This window comes from Neoarius graeffei, chromosome 2 (assembly GCF_027579695.1).
Source record: "Neoarius graeffei isolate fNeoGra1 chromosome 2, fNeoGra1.pri, whole genome shotgun sequence".
NCBI classification, from domain to species: domain Eukaryota; kingdom Metazoa; phylum Chordata; class Actinopteri; order Siluriformes; family Ariidae; genus Neoarius; species Neoarius graeffei.
In genome coordinates this window covers 105,550,797-105,564,356 of record NC_083570.1, presented here as the reverse complement: position 1 = coordinate 105,564,356, position 13,560 = coordinate 105,550,797, and the positions used below count along the sequence as shown (strand labels likewise).

Below are 13,560 nucleotides of genomic sequence, written 5' to 3'. Positions count from 1 at the left end.
AGTGTGTACCAGCAGCTCAGATGAAGGTGGTGGCAGCAGGTTCTCTGTCTCCAGATGCCTCTCCTCCAGAACCTCAGTCTCCTCTGAATCATGATCGATCAGTGGCTGGCTACGCCCACTCAGATGCTCCGCCTACATATATACACAACAAAGACAAGTTAAACCGTTTGATCAAATTGATCCGAATTAAAACGTGATTGTTCTCAGAAATGTGGAACTCATGAAAATCCAGTTCATTGGGGGGGGGGTGTCTAATTCTTTAAATTGAACCTCAGGTAACTGGCTTCAAATCAAGTAATTGGTGATGAGTTACTTCCAAGTTTATATACTGATTATTAAGTTGAAATTGCTGGCTGTTTGTATTCTATTACACACCAAGTTTTGTCCTCTAGCTTATCAGTACAAAGAAAATCAGTGTTACTGAAATGCTTGTAAATCTGGCAGGAATTTTTTTTTTTTTACCTCCGCCAACTTTGTTGGAGGAGGTTATGTTTTCGCCTACATTGGTTTAACTGTTTCCAATGTAACTAAAAATAGTGAATGGAATTGGATGAAATTTGGTGGAAAGGTGAGCCATGGGCCAAGGAACAACTGATTAGATTTTAATGCAAATCTGGATATGTATGTGGATCCAGGCTTCTTTTGTCTGTTCCCAATGTAACTCAAAAAGTAGTGAACGGATTTGGATGAAATTTGGTGGACAGCTTTATTGTTATCGGAGCTTCAAGTGATTTGATTGTGATGTTGATATGTGGCTTGGCAGAGGTACGGACTCTACTGAGTGCTCTTCTAGTTTTAATTTGGTTTAGCCTACAAAAACATTTACAGTACACACAACCTTACTAAATGATTGATTTAAAAAATGAGGCCTAGAATGAATCAGAATGCGAATACATCTTGAATACCTTTGATACCTCGGGTCTTACAACAAACACCCTCAGCCAGGTGACCCAACCGGGGTTGATCAAGCCCCGGTCTGTGTCCAAATGGCATACTACGACCCCCACTTGTCGCCCCGCTTCAGCCAGAACCATCTGGATGCCTTTTCTGCCGCCTCCACGTTATTGTTAATGGCCCTTCTCCTGCTTTGACCCATGATCCCCAGGATTCCATAGGCCTTACTGAGGGAATGGCCTGCAAACCCCAGACAGCTCACCTCCACTGGCATGCACCTGGTCCTCCACCCGTTCCTGTGACAATCCTCCACAAGCTCCTGATATTTTGTCCTCTTCCTCTCCTGTGCCTCCTCCATCCTCTCTTCCCAGGGCACGGTCAGCTCCAAGAGGATCAGCTGTCTCGTGGCATTTGACACCAAGAATGATGTCTGGTCTCAGCGCGGTCTGGGTGATAAAAGCTGGAATCTTCAGCTGCCTTTCTATGTTGACTGACATCACCCAGTCTCGTGCTGTGGAAAGCAGACCTCCTGGGCAGTTCTTGGGTCTGTTCTTTAGCTGCTCACCTGCCTTCACGAACTGGATAGTTCTGGCTGTGGTGTTGGTATGCCTGCCATCACTAATCCCCTTGCTGATTGCCTCGGCGATGGATTTGAGGACCTAGTCGTGTCTCCAATGATAGCAACCTTCTCCCAGTGTCTTGGCGCAGCTGCTTAGGATGTGCTCAAGGGTCTCAGTTTTAGAGCAAAGTGGACAAGCTGGTGTTTCAACCTTGCCCCATTTGAACAGGTTGGAAGGGCTGGGGAGGACATCGTCAACCCCCTGGATCAGAACCTTGATCCTCTGGGTGTTCCACTTCCAGATGTCCTGCCAGGTGACATTCTGCTCCATCACCTGTTCCCACCTCATCTAGGCACCCTGCTGTCTCATTGCCACGGCACTAGTCATTCTTTCTTCCTCCACTGCGGAGCACACCTTTTCCTGAACCAACATTTGCCTCTCTTTCTCACTGGTGGTGTTAAATTGGGTCAATGGAAAACATCCAAGCCCAGCTCTGCCACGAGCCACGCTCCCAAAAAGGATCTTCTGCCTGTTGCACTGCCTCACCTGCCTTCCACTTCCTCCCTGTCTTTACAACAATCCCTGCCCCGGTTACTTTGCTGTCTCCTGATCTGGTGTACTGCAGATGTTCTCTTGCTCGAGCCACGATGAACTCCTCCCTGACTGAGCTGCGAGGGAGCCTGACCTTATTGGTGTTTCTGTACATAGCAATGCTGCACAGGCTGCATGGCAAACCTAGCCACCTGCAGAGATAGCTGCTCACCTTGTGCTCAAATCCCTCTACTGCAGTCATAGGTACCTTGTAGATGAGCAAGGGCCAGAGGATTCTTGGGAGGATCCCGTGCTGGTAGACCCATGCCTTGAATCACCCAGGGAGACCAGACTTGTCTACCACCTTCAACCATCCCTCCAGGTTGGCGTTGGTTGCCTTGATGGAATCTGTATTCTTCAGGCTACAGTTGAAGACTTCCCGAGGCTTTTCACTGTTTTTTTCCGTAACTGACAGAATCTGGTCTTCTTCCAGCCTGAAGCAGAATCTATCCATGACCTTCCCTTTTTTCAGGACCAAAGAATGGGATTTGGTGGGTTTGAAGCTCATGCAGGCCCAGGACATGAGCTTCGCCAACCCCTGAAGGATCCACCTGGCTCCGGGCACAGCTGTTGTTGTTACTGTGATGTCGTTCATGAAGGCTCTTATGGGCGACTGTCATGCCTGACTTGCTGAGAGGGCCTCGACACTCTGGTTCCGCTGACTTGACCAGCAAGTTCATTGCTAAGGTGAACAGGGTCACTGAGATGGTGCAGCCAGTGATTATCCCCACTTCTAGCTGGTGCCAGTCATATGTTGTAAGACCAGCAAATACCCTCAGGCTGAACTTTCTGTTGTAGTCCAAGATGAGATGTTGCACCTTCTGTGGAACGTGGTGCTTGTCAAGTGTCACTCCTATCAGCTTATGCGGTATTGAACTGTAGGCGTTGGTGAGATCCAGGCATAGTACTGCCAGGTCCCCTCTGCCCTCTCTCACCTCCATGATGAGCTGAGTCACCACACCTGTGTGCTCTAGGCAGCCCGCAACACCTGGTATGCCTCCCTTCTGTACCGAGGTGTCAATGTAATTGTTGTTCAGCAGGAAGTTGGTGAGTCTCTTGGCCAGCACACTGAAGATCTTGCTCTCTACACTGAGCAGAGAGATGATCCGAAACTGATCAACCTTCTCACATGTCTCCTCTTTTGGAATAAACACCCCTTCCGCATATCTCCACAACTGGGAGATCTTCCCTCTTCTCCAGATCACCTTCAAGGCCCTCCAAAGCCGGTGCAGTAGCTTTGGGCAGTTCTTGTAGACCTTGTAAGGCACTCTGCTTGGGCCTGATGCAGAACTGGCTCTTGCTCTCCTCACCACTTCCTCCACTTCCTTTAGGCTGGGCTCCTTCAGGTTGAAGTCTGCTGTTGGCTCTGGTGGAGTTATGAGAGCCTCACACGTTCCCAGGAGTTGGTCTCTCCTGCTATCACTGTAGGTGCTCTTAAGGTGGTCATTAATGGCTTCTCATGAAGTAATTCAGTCTAACAATATGTTTTTGGGGCTTATTCTATTAACTGATATAAAATCAATTGCATAGAAAATCTTCTCATTATCTCTAGCCGCTTTATCCTTCTACAGGGTTGCAGGCAAGCTGGAGCCTATCCCAGCTGACTACGGGCGAGAGGCGGGGTACACCCTGGACAAGTCGCCAGGTCATCACAGGGCTGACACATAGACACAGACAACCATTCACACTCACATTCACACCTACGGTCAATTTAGAGTCACCAGTTAACCTAACCTGCATGTCTTTGGACTGTGGGGGAAACCAGAGCACCCGGAGGAAACCCACGCGGACACGGGGAGAACATGCAAACTCCGCACAGAAAGGCCCTCGCCGGCCCCGGGGCTCGAACCCAGGACCTTCTTGCTGTGAGGCGACAGCGCTAACCACTACACCACCGTGCCGCCCCGCATAGAAAATCTATTTTCTGTACTATGTGAAATTTCAGTGATAAATTTTTTTTTTTAAATCTGTCCCAATGTTCTTCTCAACTCTGTTAATAAATCACATAAAATCCATGTCAGTAACGATGCTGAAAACACGAGTTTGGAGCAGCCTCCAAACATGGTCGCTCCGGACGACAAGTCCCAAGAGTCACAGCGCACTCTATCACCTGACTATTAATAACACCACTGGTCTCTCATCAACCAATTACCAGCTCATCTATATAAACTCAGCTCTCATTTCTACACTTCGCGAAGTATCGTCTAGTACCCTGCGTCTAACTTTACTGAGCTGTTTGGTTTCAGCCGGACTTCCAGTGTATGACCCGTGTTTACATTTAGGCTTGACCTCGTTTCAACGTTTCCCTTTTGTTGCGTTGTTTGCTGATCAACTGACCCTCGCTTGTTTCTGGACTACAATTCCTGTTCTACAATTTGGCTCAGCATGCTGTTTGCGAAGCTCCCGGTCTCCCCTGCGCCTGCATTCTGACACCACAAAGACTTTTAATAATACACATGATACCTCCACCGAGTGATGTCACTTCCTCTGGTGGGAAACTTCAGAAAGGCAGTGAGGTATGTTATGGTTGTCATTAATTTGAACAAAATCTTGAGGATTTTACACCAACAGTAGATTAATTATTCATCAACTCTGTTACTGTGATATCGTAGTGAATCTCTCACTCATTTTTTTTAATACATGCCATGTGGTAGCTAGTTTGAGGTCAGCATGTGGAGTTAAGACACGAAATGGTGGAAAATGTCAACTCTGTTGTCGTCAATTCTGTTCATGGATTGCCCAGTTTAACGATAACAGGGTTGACGATGACTCAACACTTGAAATGTACCCGCAATTATAGAATGAGTATATATATATATATATATATATATATATATATATATATAAACTCATTCTATAATGAATGAGTCATCTCATCTCATTATCTCTAGCTGCTTTATCCTGTTCTACAGGGTCACAGGCAAGCTGGAGCCTATCCCAGCTGACTACGGGCGAAAGGCGGGGTACACCCTGGAAAAGTCGCCAGGTCAGCACAGGGCTGACACATAGACACAGACAACCATTCACACTCACATCTACGGTCAATTTAGAGTCACCAGTTAACCTAACCTGCATGTCTTTGGACTGTGGGGGAAACCGGAGCACCCGGAGGAAACCCACGCGGACACGGGGAGAACTTGCAAACTCTGCGCAGAAAGGCTCTTGCCGGCCACGGGGCTTGAACCTGGACCTTCTTGCTGTGAGGCGACAGTGCTAACCACTACACCACCGTGCCACCTTGAATAAGTCATATTTTATATATATCAGCTGGATAGTACAGTGGTAATGCTCACTGACTATGACGTGGGAGATCGGGGTTCGAATCCCGGTTGGGGCAAAACATCATCCAGTAAGGGTCCTTAGGCAAGACCCCTCATGATATATCAGCCTACCTCAGGAATGAGTGAAGAGTCATACCGGCAGATGTTGCCCGGGTCAACAAGGTCTGCGTCAGTTGCTAGGGAACCAGGGCAAACTGATGAGAAATGGGCTACTGGAACAAGACAACGATGGACGAGGACAGAAAATACGGATTTGCTGGAATGTGGGACCATTGGATACTTCGAAACCCATAATCAAGGCTAACCCAATCTAAAACCCAAATTAGCCCAGTGTTCCAACATCCGTAATTGAAATCTACTATCACAACTAGAGATTAATGAAATACAACTATGGCAAGGGGGAGCCAGGAAGACAGGTCAGCGGGGAGATGTCGTCGTCATCATCATCCCCACAACCAAGTCATCCCCACAACCAGAGATTGGGTACCAAGCCCCAACAGCTAACAGCCTCAACACAAGAGCTGCTGACCTGAGAAGGAAGATCGTGACCCAACTGGAAACCTGGAGCCCCCGACGAATACCGAAGCTGAGTTGCCAAGTATCTTCAGAAGGTCTACTAGTAGACCTAGTAGATGTGAATGCTGCTCTGAAGACAATCTCCACAAGAACCATCACTGAGACCAACAAGTTAATATACAGTACAGCAACAGTAATCATGGAAGAGACGATTAGAGGCCAAGATAAAGGCAGCACGGAGAGAAGTTAGTCAGCTAGCTGAACTACAGAAAGGGAACATGGTGAATAAAGGGGCACCCAGGAAGTACAACTCACTCTCCATACCAGAGCGACTAACAGCTCTGGCCACCCAGTTGAAGAGATACACCAAGGAGGGAGAGGCCAGGAGAATAAACAAGCTGTTCTCCACTGAACCAGCCAAGGTGTACTCTCAGTGGCAGGGGAACAACAACCGGTCAGACCCACCAAGAGCTGAGGTGGAAAAATACAATTACCTGTCTCTGCACAACATGGAAGGCCCTGTCAGGCATCATTGCGGCAAAAATGAGTAAGCATGTGGCTCAATACATGAGCAAGGCACAGAAAGGAATTGGCAGTAACACCAGAGGAGCCAAGCACCAGCTACTGGTTGATAGAACAGTCGCCCGAGATTGTAAGAAGAGACAGACCAACCTGTGCACTGCCTGGATTGACTACAAGAAAGCCTACGACTCAATGCCACACACATGGATACTGGAATGTCTGGAACTGTATAAGATCAACAGGAACCTAAGGACCTTCATCCAGAACTCAATGGAAATGTGGAAGACAACCCTAGAGGCCAACTCAAAACCCATTGCCCAAGTCAACATCAAGTGCGGCATATACCAAGGAGATGCGCTATCACCACTGCTGTTCTGCATAGGCCTGAACCCCCTCAGTCAGATCATCATGAAGAGCAGCTACGGGTACCGATTCCATAGTGGGGCAACAATCAGCCACCTGCTCTACATGGATGACATCAAGCTGTATGCCAGGAACGAGCGAGAAATAGACTCGCTGATCCACACCACCCGGATCTACAGCGATGACATAGGGATGTCATTCGGATTGGACCGTGGTCCCCAGAAGTGTGGCCGGATGGTCTCAAAGAGAGGCAAGATGGTCCGGACTGAGGGGATTGACCTACCAGAGGGCAACATAGGTGATATCCAAGACAGCTACAAGTACCTTGGCATCCCACAGGCTAATGGAAACCATGAAGAGGCCACAAGGAAGTCAACCACAGCCAAATACCTCCAGAGAGTAAGGCAGGTCCTGAAAAGTCAGCTGAATGGTAAGAACAAGGTCCGAGCCATCAACATGTACGCACTACCAGTCATCAGATACCCCACTGGTATCATAAACTGGCCAAAGGAGGAGATAGAAGCCACAGATATCAAGACTAGAAAGCTCCTCACCATGCATGGAGGGTTCCACCCCAAGTCCAGCACCCTGAGACTATACACTAAGCAGAAAGAGGGAGGCCGAGGGCTAGTGAGCGTCAAGACCACGGTCCAGGATGAAACATCGAAAATCCGAGAATACATCAGAAAGATGGCCCCAAAGGATGAACTGCTAAGTGAATGTCTCAGGCAGCAGAACCCTGATGAGAGTGCAGAGGAGGAGGAGGAACAGACAACCTGGAGGGACAAACCCCTACATGGCATGTACCACCGTCAGATAGAGGAAGTGGCTGATATCAAGAAATCCTACCAGTGGCTGGATAATGCAGGACTGACGGACAGCACAGAGGCACTAATCATGGCAGCACAAGAACAGGCCATAAGCACAAGAGCCATAGAGGCCAGGATCTACCAGAGTAGATCAGACCCAAGATGCAGACTGTGCAAAGAAGCCCCTGAAACAGTCCAGTACATAGTAGCAGGGTGTAAGATGCTAGCTGGATCAGCGTACATGGAGAGGCACAACCAAGTGGCTGGGATAGTATACAGGAACATCTGCAACCAGTATGGAATAGAAGTACCCAAGTCCCAATGGGCCATACCACAGAAGGTGGCTGAGAACAACAGGGCCAAGGTTCTGTGGGACTTCAGCTTCCAGACTGACAAACAGATCCTGGCTAACCAACCGGACATAGTGGTGGTGGACAAAGAGCAGAAGAGGGTGGTGGTGATAGATGTGGCGATCCCAGCTGACGCCAACATCAGGAAGAAGGAACATGAGAAACTTGAGAAGTATCAAGGGTTGAAAGAGCAGGTGGAACGGATGTGGAAGGTCAAGGGCTGCGTGGTCCCCGTGGTAGTGGGGGCACTTGGGGCAGTAACCCCCAAACTGGGAGAGTGGCTCCAGCAAATCCCAGGAACAACATCTGAAGCCTCAGTCCAGAAGAGCGCAGTCCTAGGAACATCGAAGATACTGCGCAGAACCCTCAAACTCCCAGGCCTCTGGTAGAGGACCCGAGCTTGAGGATGACATGGATACCACCCCCCCGCCGGGGGTGAGAAGGAGATTTTTTTATATATTTTTTTCTCATATATCTATGAGAAAAATTAAGTTTGTTATATAACAAACTTTAATATGCATTTCTATTTTCAAATGACGTTTTTCTTAGTTGATTTTGTGTGTATATACGTAAGGGCATTGAGAGTTTTTGGAATGCATGGGAAATAAATTATTATTATTTACTATTATTATTCATTCAGACTGATGAACATCTCTGCATGTCAACACAACCTGTGTGTGTGTAGATTATTGTTAATGTATATGTGTGTAATTACTCACCAGTGTGTGCTGAGAGCGAGACAGAGACTCTAAGATCTCATCAATGATGCGGTCAGAGAGGAACGAAGCCATGCTGAGCTTTACTTCACTGAGAGACAGACAGACAGACACACAGAAAAACCCAACATTATGATTGTCAGTATTATCAGTGGAATCAATATTAAGAATCAGCAGTACTGTGTGTGTTACCTGATCTTATTGATGATGTCAATGGCAGACTGCTTCAGCAGAGTGTTGGTGATGAAGGTTTGAGGCACACTCATCTTCCCCTCACTCACCTGCATCAGAGTTGGCCTCAGGTTCGCTGTGCGCATCACGTGAGGACACACTCTCTCTGCCGTGTCCACCATGGCCACCAACAAACTCTATACACACACATGCATACACAGCTGATGGTACTGAACATCACTAGCGCTTTGAAATGCTCTATGTGTGTGTTGGAGCTGAGTGAACCTGCAGCTGCTGGTTTACAACAGTGCTGATTTCTCCCGTCATTGATTGAAGTTTGTCCTGGATCGAGGCCACCCACGGGCTCTCAACCGCCTCACATACTCCACCTCCGTCTCCAGCTCTGTCTTCACCTCTACACCGTGCAGCGCACAGCTGATACATACTGGCCAGCAGCTGCACAGTGAGACACACAGCATCATCTTCAACACGAGGAACCACTTGCCAAAGCAAGCACTCTTCATCCTTCCTTCCCGTCCCACTTCCCTCCTTTCCTTCCTTCTCATGCCCATGACCTTTTTTCCTCCTATCCTCCCTTATTTCTTTCTCCTACCCATTTCTTCCTTACTTTCCCTTCTTTCTGTCATTCCTTCTTTCTTTTACCCTTTCAGTTTCCTTTCTTCTCCTGCTTTTCCTTTCTTCTCCATTTTATTCTGTTATTTAGTTTTTTAATTCCTTCCTTCTCTCTCAACTACCTTCTATCATGACCTTTTTCAATTTCTTTTCTTTCCGTCCCTACTTACTTACATCTTGCCTTTTCCTCTCTTCAAGGTCAAGGTTCTTTATTGTCATTTGCATGTTTCACATGTAAACGAAATTTGGGCCTCAGGGCCAGCAGCGTATATAAATAGAAGAATTAAAATTAAAAATAAATATAAAAATAGAATAGAAAAATAGTGCAACTGCGATTTAAAAAGTGTTCAGGTAAACAGTAAAAACTTCAATATGTGCAAAATGCAAAATGAGGGAGTGGGGGGGCAGCATCAGAGCTTAGGCTTAGTGTTCATTAGTCTCACAGCTTCTGGGAAGAAGCTGCACTGGAGCCTTGATGTTTTGGCCCTGATGCTGCAGAGTCTTTTTCTTGAGGGGAGGAGGCAGAATAGTCTGTGTGCTGGGTGGGTGGAGTCACTCATGATGCAGGCCACTCTGCTCCTGCACTGGCTGTTGTAGATGTTTTCTATGGATGGCAGGCTGGGAACGGGTGATCTTCTGTGCTGTGCGCACCACCCTCTGCAGAGCCTTCCTGTCCACCGCCAAGCAGTTTCCATACCAGGAGGTGATGGAGGAGGTCAGTGTGCTCTCCACCACACACCTGTAGAAGGCTCCCAGGACCGCAGGGCTCAGTCCGGCCTGCCTCAGCCTCCTCAAAAAGTAGAGGCGTTGGTGGGCCTTCTTGACCATGCTGGCTGTGTTCGTGGTCCACTTCAAGTCACTAGAGATGTAGACCCCCAGGTACTTGATGCTGTGGACCATCTCTACAGCTTCTCCTCCGATGTAGAGAGGGGAGGGGGCATGGTCACCTCTCCTGAAGTCCACAACCATCTTTGTTTTCCCCACACTGATGCAGAGGTTGTTGTGCCTGCACCAGTCCACCAGGTCCTCCACCTCTTGTCTGTACGCTGACTTGTCGCCGTGGGATATCTGTCCCACCACCACCGTGTCACTCAGAAACTTCACAATACGACTTCCCAGATGTTTAGCAGAGCAGTCATATGTGAGCAGAGTGTAGAGCAGGGGGCTAAGGACGCAACCCTGGGGGGAGCCGGTGTTGAGAATGATAGTAGAAGAAGAAACGCCGTGGATCCTCACTGCCTGTGGCCTGTGTGTCAGGAAATCCAGTACCCAGTTGCAGAGGGATGGTGGTAATCCAAGCGGCAGCAGTTTGTTGACTAAAGTCTGCGGGTCAATCGTGTTGAACGCCAAGCTAAAGTCCAGGAAGAGCAGCCTCACATAGGTGTCTCTGCTCTCCAGGTGGGTGAGAGCAGAGTGGACGACGGATGAGATGGCATCCTCTACAGACCTGTTCCTCCTGTACGTGTACTGGTCTGGGTCCACATTTATGTCCACCTTCTCCTTAATGTGGTCCATGTCCAGGCGTTTGAAGCATTTCATGACTATCGGGGTGAGAGCCACTGGTTGATAGTCGTTCATGCTCCTCACTGCTGCACACTTGGGCACTGGAACGATGGAAGATGTCTTCAGGCACACTGGCACCACAACTTGGGAGAAGGAGGTGTTAAAGATGTCTGTCCACACCTCAGTGAGCTCATGTGCACAGGCCTTCAGAACCCTCCCCGGGATGTTGTCTGGTCCTGCTGCCTTGCGGGGGTTGACGTGCTGCAGAGTCCTCCTCATGCCGTCTGCTGAACGATGGTAGCTCACCCTCTGGGATAGTGAGCCTGGTGCGGGTAGGGGGGTTGGCGGGTTCAAAACAGGCACAGAAGGCGTTGAGGGCGTCTGGCAGGGATGGGTCCTGAGGACACTCAGCATTCTTCCTGTTGTAGCCTGTGATTGCCTTTATGCCCTGCCACATGCTCCTAGGGTTGTTGGATGCAAAGTGGCCCTGGATTTTGTCAGCATGTGCTCTTTTTGCCCATGTCACACCCGCTTGGAGGTCCCTCCTTGCCACTCTCAGTGCCAGTACACCTCCAGACCTGAAAGCTGTCACATGCTCTCAGGAGACACTGAACCTCACCATTCATCCACGGCTTCTGGTTGGGACGTATGGTGATGTTCTTGGTGGTCGTGACATCATTGATGCATTTCTAGATGAAGCCAGAGACGGCCGAGGTGTACTCCAGATCTACACCTTCACCGGTGGTAGCAGCTTCCCTGAAGACCTGCCAGTCCGTCTGCTCAAAGCAGTCCTGCAGTGCAGGGACTGCTGTGCTGGGCCACACAGTGATGGTCTTCCATGTTGGCCGATTGTTTTTCAGCACAGGTTGATGGGCAGGGACCAGCAGGATGGAGATGCGATCAGAGAAGCCCAGGTGGGGCCGTGGCACCGCAGCATACGCACCCCGCTTGCTGGTATAGACCTGGTCCAGAATATTGCCTCCCCTGGTTGCAATTTCTATGTTCTTGTAAAACCAGGGCAGGCAGTCTGTCAGACAGGAGTGATTAAAGTCCCCAATAATCACAAAAAATGCCTCTGGGTGTTGATCCCACAGCTCGCCGACGTGCTCATGCAGCTCAATCAGTGCCGTGCCGGCGTGCGCGCTCGGAGGAACGTAAACAATCACCAGCAGCACTACTGTAAACTCCCGAGGAAGGTATTGCGGGAAGCACTTTAGCAACATAAACTCCACAGATTCAGAGCAATGCTGGCTTACCAGGATGCAGTTTGTGCACCAGTTCTTGTTGATATAAGCACAGAGTCCTCCACCACGGCTTTTCCCCGACAGCTGATCGCGGTCGGTGCAGAAGAAAAGTAGTCCATCCAGGTGGTACACGGAGTCTGGCATGTTGTCGTTCAGCCAGGTCTTGGTGAGCAGGAAAGCACAGCAATTCCTCATCTCCTTGTGGAAGTTCAGTCTCAGCCTGAACAGGTCAATCTTGGTTGTCCAGAGAGCAGACGTTAGACAGGAACAGAGTTGGAAGAGTGGGTCTGTTGTTAGCCCTTAGCTTAGCTAGCAGGCCAGCTCTCTTCCCCCTCTTCTGCCTCCGGGCGCACCGTTGTCTCCTTGCATGCCGCTGCTTTGTTTTCCTCCGTCCACTCTCCTTTAGCAGCCCAAAACGTCCTCACGCTGCCTTGATGTCTGGTTTCAGTCCCACATTCAAGTTCCCTAGAATAAATAGGTCCTGTGCACTGTATTTCAGCCTCAGTTTGTTGCACGAGTTAATAGAACAGGTAGGAAGGGGTCGTACGCTAACCAGGAGCCGAGAAGCCGCTGCACCACTGCACGCCACCATCTTACCACTCTCTCCAGCTTATCTCTTTCCTTCTGTTCCCTTCCTCTTTCTCCTTCCTTTCCTTGTTTTCCTTCATCCTTTCTTTTACTCTCTCCATTTCCCTCCATTCCCTTCTTCTATTTCTTTCTCCCCGGTTTTTGTCCCTTCTTCCCTACCTTTCATCTTTTCCTTTTTTCATTTCTCTCCTTGTCGATCTTTTCTTTGCTCCTTCCTTTTCTCTTTTTTCCTGTTTTCTTTCCATTTCTTTTTATCCTTTTTTCTTCTTTTATTCTCACCTTTCTGTCTTCTATTGCTTCCTTCCTTCCTTTTCTCCTTCCTTCCTTCCGTGTGTGTGTGTGTGTGTGTGTGTGTGTGTGTGTGTGTGTGAACCTCACTGTTTTCGAGTTGCGGGCGTCCTGGACAAGTCTCTCCGCTGCTCTCATGTCCTCCTGAATCCTGTCTCTCTCACTGAAGCGAAGAGAGTTTAGGTGATCCTGCACCTTCACGCATAGCCTGTCAATCATCTGTGCACACACACACACAAACCTGTTCAGATGACTCTGTAGACAACTGGTTACATACAATGAGCCTCCCTCTCTCTCGCACACACACACACACACACACACACACACACACACACACACACACACACACACACACACACCTGTTGTGTGGTGGATGTGACAATGCCTTGCTGTAGCCTGTAGGCTTGCTCTTGTAGGTATTTCCTCGTTTCATGGTTCCTCAAGAGATACTGCTCCATCTGAGAAACCACACACACACAAACCTGTGTAACCATATACTGTATACAAACACTGGCCAATTTATCAGCAAAC

The 13,560-nt window shown here is 48.7% G+C and overlaps 1 protein-coding gene across 2 annotated transcripts in view; it reads right to left on the bottom strand.

Moving 5' to 3' along the window:
- Window positions 1–13,560, bottom strand: part of LOC132882086 (F-actin-uncapping protein LRRC16A) — a 100,513-nt gene that overhangs the window by 21,491 nt on the left and 65,462 nt on the right. For both annotated transcript variants that reach the window (XM_060915318.1, XM_060915319.1), the window contains exons 24-29: window positions 13,389–13,487; window positions 13,120–13,248; window positions 9,059–9,229; window positions 8,795–8,970; window positions 8,606–8,693; window positions 10–132 (exon numbers count right to left, since the gene is read on the bottom strand). In XM_060915318.1, coding sequence (XP_060771301.1) covers window positions 10–132; window positions 8,606–8,693; window positions 8,795–8,970; window positions 9,059–9,229; window positions 13,120–13,248; window positions 13,389–13,487 — 786 coding nt within the window. The remainder of the gene's footprint in view (window positions 1–9; window positions 133–8,605; window positions 8,694–8,794; window positions 8,971–9,058; window positions 9,230–13,119; window positions 13,249–13,388; window positions 13,488–13,560) is intronic.